The 10,406-nt window shown below is 35.5% G+C and overlaps 1 protein-coding gene across 3 annotated transcripts in view; it reads left to right on the forward strand.

The window, feature by feature from the left end:
* shakB (shaking B) overlaps positions 1-10,406 on the forward strand; it is a 121,290-nt gene that overhangs the window by 97,532 nt on the left and 13,352 nt on the right. For all 3 annotated transcript variants that reach the window (XM_069846277.1, XM_069846278.1, XM_069846279.1), the window contains one exon: positions 6,086-6,305. In XM_069846277.1, the coding sequence (XP_069702378.1) occupies positions 6,086-6,305 (220 nt within the window). The remainder of the gene's footprint in view (positions 1-6,085; positions 6,306-10,406) is intronic.

Here is a 10,406-nt window from a genome sequence, read left to right on the forward strand (position 1 = left end):
GACGCGGCGCGGCGCGGCGCCTTCCCCCGCGTTTCTCTCACTTCCCGCTTCCCACCACGCGCCATCTGCGCTGTAGCTGCGGCTACATCTTTACTTCCGCACAGCTGTGATCCCGGCACAATTTAACGTCCATTTAAGAATAAACACTATGCAATATGTAAATTAATCAGTAGGGCAACGGCTAAAACGGCGTATCTTCATATCCAAGATATGAATTTTAATTACATGGATACTACCATGGGTGAATTTTCACCCCAAGATAAACTTATTTAATTTTTAGATTTCTTGAGGAATTTAGATTAGATTAGATTTATTTATTTAACCTGGTAGAGATAAGGCCGTCAGGCCTTCTCTGCCCCTCTACCAGGGGATTACAACTATAACATGAACAATAAGATTACAATTAATATTAAATTTACAATTACAATTACAATAAAAATTAAATAAGAATACCTGATTAATGAAAGCTAGACATTTTATCATAGAAGTTAAGAACAAAGAATATTTTTGTATTTACTAAATTACAAATTAAACCTACAATAACAAAATTCTATAGTGATGAAATTACCGGATATTGAGATATTTTGTGGTAGATTAAAAGAACTATTTACAAGAAACCATGTCTGAACGAGTCTCAATTACTGACCAAGTGCCTAGTAAGTTTGCGTTTGAATTGAATTTTATTTCGACAGTCCCTGATGCTAGCAGGTAGCGAGTTCCAGAGTCTTGTATGTATGTATTTATTCACACTGCAATGGGTATATACCCGGTGGCAGTGGTAACTAATTACACTCAATAATGACAATAATAAAATTATTAATTAAAAATACAATTAATGATAATACTAATAATTAATACTAATACTAATAATAATAATAATAATAATAATAATAATAATAATAATAACAACAACAGAGAATATACTAAATTAAATGAAACGATCACTTAAAATAACATTTGAAATATTCTAATTTGTATCTTAAAACTAAGATCGAACTAAAACCCACGAGTATATGTTCATATCTGCACAAGCACCTTTCAACATTATACTCATTTCGCTGTCAACTCACTCACTGCACTGGAACTACGACAGATTTCACTGATTCTATCCTAATTTCACTAACACTTAAAAAACATTTCACTGTTCAAATACTTTGCACTGCCACTATAACCTATAAAGCTTCACTGACAGGAACACGTTTCACTTGCACAGCACACTTCACTAACACGACATACTTCTTCACTGATACAACACACTTCACTGACACAACATAATTCTTCACTGATACAACACTTCAATAACAACATATCATTTACACCCTTTAAGTACTGTGTATAATTACCGTCTATTAGTAAGGTCCTTAAGCCTATTTTTAAATGCATTTTTGGTTGTTGGTAAAGCCTTTAGTAAGTCTGCAGGTAAAGCATTCCAGTCCCTGATAGTACGATTGAGAAAAGAAAACTTTCCAGTGTCCGTCCTCTGCCTTCTTTCCCTCAATTTATATGAGTGGTCGTTCCTTGAAGAGTAATTTGGCGGCTGCAACCTATTTTTTATTTCTCTCCAGGCAGGCTCACCTCTGTATGGCAGGGCTATTGTGAAAGAGGATGAGTATGAAGAGGTGCGATGGGATGGTATTGTTAGTGTTGTTTCATGGCGAGAGCGTGTGTTCAGATTGTGGTGGGAAGAAAGGTAAGTGAAGCGAGACGACAGGTACGAAGGAATAGAAGAGTTCAAGATTTCGAAGAGAAAGAGAAGTGAATGTAAATTTCTTTTCTTATCTAGTTTAAGCCAACCTATTGCTTCCAGGGATGGGGTAATATGATCATATTTACGAACATTGCTTACAAAACGTACACACAAATTATGAGCACGTTGAAGTTTCATTTTGTTGTCGCTGGAAAGGTCAGTCAGTAAAATTTAGCATAACATAAGTAATGATTAAGATACAAATGGGAATTCTTATTCATTTGATTCATTCATTCATTTAGTGTTCTGCCCAAGGGCAGGTCTTTCCCTGCAAACCCAACTTTCTCCAATCTTTCATATTTTCTGCCTTCCTCTTTGTTTCCTCATATGATTAATATATCTTTATGTCGTCTATCATCAGAAATCTTCTTCTGTCCCGAACTCTTCTTCCGTTCACCATTTCTCCCAGTACATCCTTCAGTAGGCAGTTTCTTCTCATCCAGTGACCCAACCAATTCCTTTTTTTCTTCCTGATCAGTTTTAGCATCACTCTTTCTTCATCCACTCTTGCCAACACAGCTTCATTTCTTATTCTGTCTGTCCACTTCATATGTTCCATTCTTTTCCATATCCATATTTCAAATGCTTCTAATCGCTTCTCTTCACTTCGTCGTAATTTCCATGTTTATGCCTCATAAAATGTCACACTCTATACAAAGCACTTCACTAGTCTCTTCCTTAGTTCTTTTTCTAGAGGTCCGTAGAAGATGCTTCTTCTTCTATTAAAAGCTTCCTTTGCCATTGCTATCCTCCTTTTGACATCCTGACAGCAGCTCATGTTACTGCTTGTAGTACACTCCAAGTACTTGAAGCTATCCACTTGCTCTTTAATGTGTAAAATTACTGTATATAGATCTCTAATGCACTGATAAAATAATAAAATCAACAGTTCTGGGGGAGCCTTTATTTAGAAAAATTAAATGTGATATTACAATTTGTACAAATATTAAATGTTACCGGAGCAGTATAACCTATAGTTTTTAAGGTGAGAGTTTTTATATGTTTCTCGAGATGTTGATGGTACTGCTATATTTTAGGAAGGAATGTCCTGTTGTGTAAATATCTCATACACATTTTCATGTCTCCTTTAAGACTTTTACGGTATTAACTTAGTGTAACCGATTCTCGACACTTCTTCAGTCTCTTCAATTAGTATATCCTCAATTAATTCTTGTGCCATAATCATTAAATGATTACAGAACTTCTATTTAAAGTCATAATATTGGTAATTGATTAACTAGAGGACTTACTCGTGTTAATTATGTAAGTTTGTGCGGCTTACATCTGTTTCGGTGCTTCATCACACCATCCTCAGAGCCTACTAGATCTCGGCGTCATCTCGAACTTCTCTGCCTGTTATGTGGGTGCGTTTGATTGTTGAAAGATGTTGAAAAGTGGAGTCAAATAGTGTGTATGTACTGAAATTGATCTGTGTGTTGGGTTGACTCCACTTTTCAACACCTTTCAACAATCAAACGCACCCACATAACAGGCAGAGAAGTTAGAGATGACGCCGAGATCTAGTAGGCTCTGAGAATGGTGTGATGAAGCACCGAAACAGATGTAAGCCGCACAAACTTACATAATTAACACGAGTAAGTCAATTACTTATATTCAAGTGTTAAAAGTAGCGTACGCAAGATTCAAAATGGATCATAATATTGATCAGATTAATACAAATTTCATTACCAGAATCAACAATGACTGTTTACACTGAAATAAAATGACCTACACATTGCCTTGGCAACGACGTTCATAACTTTCTGAGAAATTTTTACTTATCAAACAAATTTATGACGCATTAAAAATGAAAAACAAATTTATTTAAATGACGATCGTCCAAAAAATAATATGCAATACACATGTGTTAACTGCGTAACATAATCTCGGAATCTAAAAGAATGAGGCCAACTGCAGCGACGACACGTTTTGATTCAGTGTGATCACGACATAGTCTGAAATATCCACGTGGACTGGAATCAGGTCGCTTGACTCCCACAAAACGTGAACTCTATCTATCTTTAGCGAGAACAATGAGAGTGGCAGCGTCAATAAACTAGGGGCAGAAAACAAAACAGTGAGGGGAACTGAAGTTTATTGCGTTGTTAATGTGTCATTTCGTTGGAATCATTTTCCAGCCGGATAAACCGTAAGCAACGCGTCGATGCAGATGAGAAACAGAGTCGAAACGGGATAATCCCGCGAAGGATTTCGTTTATTTTTTAGTTCTTTATGTGGATCAGTAGTTTTAAACGACTGTATATTAAGCTGTGTTTACGCGTGCCTCACGCACAAAGAAAGCCATCCCATGTCATAAATATTTCCCGCTTGATAAACACGTTGCTGAACGAAAGCCATGATAGTAGCAGAGAGATTCTACTCATTTGGAAAATTATAACCATCAGAGGGGTACCAGCGTTGGAAACGTGGTCTAGACCATCAACCTCAAGCGTAGGGAGTTCCAGTTCGAGTCCTGGTCAAACCTGGGGTTTTAAAGTGAAAGGTTTATGCGTTTCAAAGTCAAGAAATCTGGTCACAGTGTCCCTTAATACGGTGACGTCATCCAAACGCGCTATGTCACGGGAGTGATATGGGCCTCGCTGTCGCGTTCATTCAACTTATAGAGAATTTCACGTTAAGAAAAAAGCATCGGGCATATGGAGCTATTCCATCAAATGACCAGTTGTCATAGAAACGCCTACCTACCATTGTATAATGTATCAGGCAAGACCCATAAAACCAATGCTTTTTTCTTAACGTGCAATCCTTTATAATTGTAATTTAATAAAAAATATATATATTTTTTTATTTATTTTATGTCGCTTTAACTCAGGAAGTCATATCGCGACAGTACATAAATAATTCTTACAGTTTACATAGAGTTTACTGTATTCCAATAATCATTTAGATACATTTGTAGCTTTCAGAAATTTAAGTAAGTTTGAACTGAATGATGGGTTGTTTAGAACTGTTGATAAGTGTTTTGGTATATGGAATTGATCTCGATGAAGGTGATATAGTGGACATTCAGAAATTAAATGGCGTACAGAGATCCTACTGTGGCAATTGGTGCATGTTGGAAGAGGAGTTCTGTCTAGAAGATAAGATTGTGTAATTTTGGTGTGGCCAACTCGCAATCTGGTGATTATTACTCGGTCTTGACGTTTAAAATTCTGTAGTGGATATTTCATTCTGGAATGCTGTACTATTTCGTGAAGTTTGCTGGATGATGACTCTGTCCATGATGTTTGCCAATGGTTGTGCAGTTTTCTGGTTATGTATTTAATGGCGTCTGTATGAGGAATAGATGTGAAAAAATGCAATGGAAGTCGTGTAACTTCTTTTGCTGCGGCATCTACAGTTTCATTTCCAGGAATGCCCTGATGAGAAGGGATCCATATTAGAGTTATTTTTCGTCCTTGTTTCATCAAGTCAGTGAGGAGCTGATGTATTTCTTGAATTAGTGCGTTAGTAGAGAATATATCTTGAAGAGCTTGTAAACTTGATTGAGAATCAGTGTGAAGAAGATAAGATTTATCAGTCTCTGTTTCCAGAATATATTATAAAGCTTTTTTGATGGCGTATAACTCACATGTGAAGACTGAATAAAGAGATGGCAATGTGTACAACATCGTGTGGCCAGGGTAAACTACAGCACATCCACATCCTTGGTCAGTCTGCGATCCATCTGTGTATATGTGACGGTAATTACGGTACTGATCCCATTGTTCTCTGCAAAATTGTTGATACGTAATATTGTTCGTTTCGGTTTTAATATATGTTACATCCAGATTTATATAAAAAAAAATTGTTCGTACACAATTGGAGTGGTTAATAAATGCGGGAGTATAAAGACATAAAATGTTAATTTTACATACTCTTATTATAAAGTAGGGCTACTTAACTGTGATATTTGTTTAGGCCTATTCAATTCTCTGTAATGACATAATATTATTCCATTTTGAATCTTGCGTACACTACTTTTAACACTTGATTATAAGTAATTAACTAGCGGACTTACTCGTGTTAATTATGTAAGTCTGTGCGGCTTACAGCTGTCTCGATGCTTCATCACACCATCACACGAAGTGTAACTTGTCCCAAGCAGGATTTGAACCAAGGCCAGCTCCACTATTTCCTCCCTTATGCTTATAACAGTAGGCTTCCCTCGGTATGCAAGAGGAAATTCATTCCAAACAAATATTTTTCAGAAGTCAAAGTCTTAGTAATTACAAGTCAAATTGTGTGTACTACAAAATTTAGCTTGTGAACTTGTGCTTCTCTAACGGATACCAACTTCCCTACTTATTTAAAGCAGAGTTGCTTTGTGTGTTACAGGCCATTCTGTTCTACGCCCCTCGATGGCTCTGGAAAAACTGGGAGGGAGGCAAGCTCCATGCCCTCATGATGGACCTGGATATCGGCATCATTTCCGAGGTCGAGAAGAAGCAGAAGAAGAAGTTACTGCTTGAGTACCTGTGCGACAATCTGACCTACCACAACTGGTGGGCGTACCGCTACTACCTGTGCGAGGTGCTGGCTCTCGTCAACGTCATAGGTAAGTTCCTTTGAGCGTATTCCGAATCTCACCGGTGAGCAATCCGATGGCATCACGGTGTTCCGAATTCCACCGATGGCGTCATTGATGCTTCACCGGTGTCGCACCGGTGCCATCAACTTGCAGAGGTGGTGGCAGTCTGCATCAGCCGCCATCAGTGAATCTGATTGGTTCTTGTATAGGGCGGGAATTAGCAGACGAATGACATCGTGCACTCTTGTGTCATGGCGGTGTGTTCTGCTTTAGTTCTGCTGTAGTATTTGTAATGAGCACAACGTAAAAACAATATGTTAATGGCTTATGAGCGAACATGTCAACGGACCAGTTATTAATACCGGTTCAAGAAATAAATTGTTTATGCTATCTTTTCTTTGAACGAGATGGCAGTACGAAAATTTCGCAAACTTTTGTTAGCGTAGCAAAGACAACAACTTGTACAGTCGCCATGACAGCCATCGATCCTTCCAGCAGTTTTGTTCCTTATTTCGCTGCAACGTGACGTCATTGATGCCACCGGACCGATGAGATTCGGAATACGCTGCTTGATATACATACCATAGACCTAAGCTTTCAACCTCGACTCTCCAACATCGTCTGAACTTTTTTGTTCTTGTTTCTTATTTTCTTTAGATGCAAATGCACACACTTTAGTGCCAAGTATAACATTCCTCTCTTCAATTGGTTAGTGACAGATTTATTTTTTGGTTGTCGGAGTTCTTTACCAAAATTTACATATAATTTTTTAAAACAATTATCAATACCATCTTCTGAAATTCAAAAAATCATCTCGCAAATTCTTAAAGATTCCCTGCAGATTATACGGTTTCATTTATACCCCTCAGAAGGTCTTAATTAAGGATATGCTAATTTTAAATAAAATATTTTAAGGTCATCTACTAAGATTTTATTTTATAATTGATAATCAATGGTTCTTAATTATTACATTTTATTTTTATAACAATGTTCATATTTAATTGATTATATTTATTTGCTATTAATTTCCGGATCTCCGTGGTCATCCTTAATTAAGGCCGGATGATTTATTTCTCTCTCTCTCTTTGAAGACATTGCACGCCGTGTTTTAACTTTTGTGCTAAAAATGAATGAATGAATGAATGAATGAATGAATGAATGAATGAATGAATGAATGAATGAATGAATGAATGAATAAATAAATAAATAATTAAATAAATAAATAAACAAACAAACACAAATAAATAAATAAATAAATAAATAAATACTATTATAGGAAGTGATTCGTTTCGGTAAATTACTATACAGTAGATTATCCGTGGTAATGAAGAGGATGAGCTGGACGGTTAATTTTTTCGTTCTGCAAAGGAATTTTACAATTTTACATATTATTCTGCACATTTAAAGTACAAAACTAAAAACGTTCAATCATTTATTATCATAATAAGCTGCTCTCTTAAATTGACTGAGCATATTGGGAATTCAATCAATGGCTTTCCCAAAACATGCAATGTAATGTTTCATATAAAACAATTTTTATCTCAAAAGGGAAGCAAAAACGAGCAAAATTGTATTAAACTTTTTTGTTTGAAATATCTCAAAGAATAATTGAATCAGTGAGTAGAAAAAGGGAATAACTACTTTGAACCCAACTTTTCAGGAAACAAAAAAAACTTTCTACAGCTTTTCTGTTAAGTTTGATTTAAATGTTGTCAACAGTAAAAAGTTCACTATTGTTTGTAGTATATATATATATATATATATATATATATATATATATATATATATATATATAATTATCAAATTTTGCTCTATGCCTTGTTAATATTTGTATACAAGTTTTTTAAATTTTAAAACTTATTTCCTTTTTCCACTCAATAATCATACACTTACTTTATTAGCTTCCTAACCTCTCCTCCATTTTTTTCTTCTTTGAAAATGTATATAAATGATTAAATAGGTTAATAACGACTTCCACATTACAATTTTATGGAAAAAAATATACAGGGTGAATCAAAAGTCTAGGACCATATAAATATCTTCTATATACTTGATTTTCGATTACTATAGGTGTTATCAGTATTTGTAAGACCAAATGCTCTACCAGTGACTCATTCGATTCTAGCTCTAAGCTATTTCAAAAGCCGCCATTTTGAATGCAACTTTGAAATTTTAAATGGAAAGGGGGTCATGTAGGTACTCAAAATCATGTGAAATTTTCTGAGAAAAACAATGGTGCAGTCCGTTTTGAGATATCTCTAATCGTTTTCAAGTTATTTAAAGATAACTGTAATAATGACACAAACATTAGTTACTGCATCTACAGATATTCTGTAACATGGTACGGTACTATGGAGGCTTTGGAAAAGGTGCTTTTATGCAATTCCGGTAATTAACTTTTCCTGCTTCACTGTTCGGTTAATCTGTGATAGTTTCAGTGCATTGTTGTGATTATTTGAAACTTTCCTGTAAGAAATTTCTTGATGGCATTATCGAAAGAGGAAAGAATTGATATCATTCTTCGTTCTGGTGGGTTAAGCCACAGAAATGTTGCAGCAGACTGAACGAACAGTTCCCTAGACATTAAATTGGTCGACGTGGACCAGTAGAATGGCCGGCCATGTCTCCCGATTTAACACCTCTTGATTTTTTCTTTTGGGATTACATAAAGAGCTTGGTAGGATGATGAGAAAATTGAGAATGTGGAACATTTAATGAAATGTATCATTGAAGCCTGTGCTAAAATTATCCTAGGAATGCTACAAAATGTTCATATTCTCAATTTTCTCTTCATATATCAAGCTCTTTATGTAACCCCGAAAGAAAAAAATCAAGAGGTGTTAAATCTGGAGACCTGGTCGACCATTCTACTGGTCCACGCCGACCGATCCAATGTCCAGAGAACTGTTCGTTCAATCTGCTGCAACATTTCTGTGGCTTAACCCACCAGAAAGAATGATATCAATATTCTTTCCACTTTCGATAATGCCATCACGAAAATCAAGAAATTTGTTACAGGAAAGCTTCAAATAATCACAACAATGCATTGAAACTGTCACAGGTTAACCAAACAGTAAAGCAGGAAAAGTTAATTACCAGAATTGCATAAAAACACCTTTTCCAAAGCCACCTTAGTACTGTACCATGTTACAAAATATCTGTAGATGCAGTAACTAATGTTTGTGTCATAACTTGAAAACTATTAGATATATCTCAAAACGGATTGCACCATTGTTTTTCTCAGAAAATTTCACATGATTTTGAATACCTACATGACCCCCTTTCCCTCATGGTATGTGTATAAAACAGACGTGTTGTTAGAAAGATTATGAATACAGAATATGTACATCCAAAGCTTGCGAAGATAAAACATCATTCTCCTGTACAGGAATAAAGGGAAGTGACAAGTTCTGCATGTAGTCGAATAATAGCCCAACAACATTTTCCCTTTGTTTACATGTATCAGTTACTTCATGTAGCTTTTTTATTAGTTTATTATAAAACTTTTTTTCAATGTTAGCTGTAATAGAACAGCCGAGTCAGCCCTGGCACAATCTTGAGTGGAAAAAGGGAACTACTATAGAAGTTATTTCCTTCTTCCACTCAACATAGAACAGACATGAGATTTTACCCGGGTAAGAATGCTAGTAATATTCCCTTTTTCAGTTCATCCATTGGGTCTATCATTGAGGAACAAAATGGCTATCTCAGTTCAATTTAGTAAAAAAATGTAGTTATTCCCTTTTTCCACTCACCGGTTCAATTCCCCCGAAATTAATGACATTACTTATGATTCACTCTATATATACATATAATTACACGCACATACATATATCCTATATCTCGTGTTATAGTTTATGATATTCGCACAGTAAAAGTGCTAATTATATCCAATGTTATTGCAAAAAGGGAGTAGCTCCATTATTTGTTGATATTTTATCCCCCTAAATTTGCTAATTGTGATAAATGAGCGAGTGATGAAATTAAATTCCTAGGTACCTGGGACATACTCTGATAAAGGAAAGAAGCTCTGTTAAAATTTGAATATATTTTTTTTTTTTTTAGAATTCTTTTGTTGTTTTCCACAACTTTGTAAAAATGAAGCTACCTTCTTTCTGCAGGGAGTCC

Source organism: Periplaneta americana, chromosome 14 (genome assembly GCF_040183065.1).
Source record: "Periplaneta americana isolate PAMFEO1 chromosome 14, P.americana_PAMFEO1_priV1, whole genome shotgun sequence".
Taxonomy (NCBI): Eukaryota; Metazoa; Arthropoda; class Insecta; order Blattodea; family Blattidae; genus Periplaneta; species Periplaneta americana.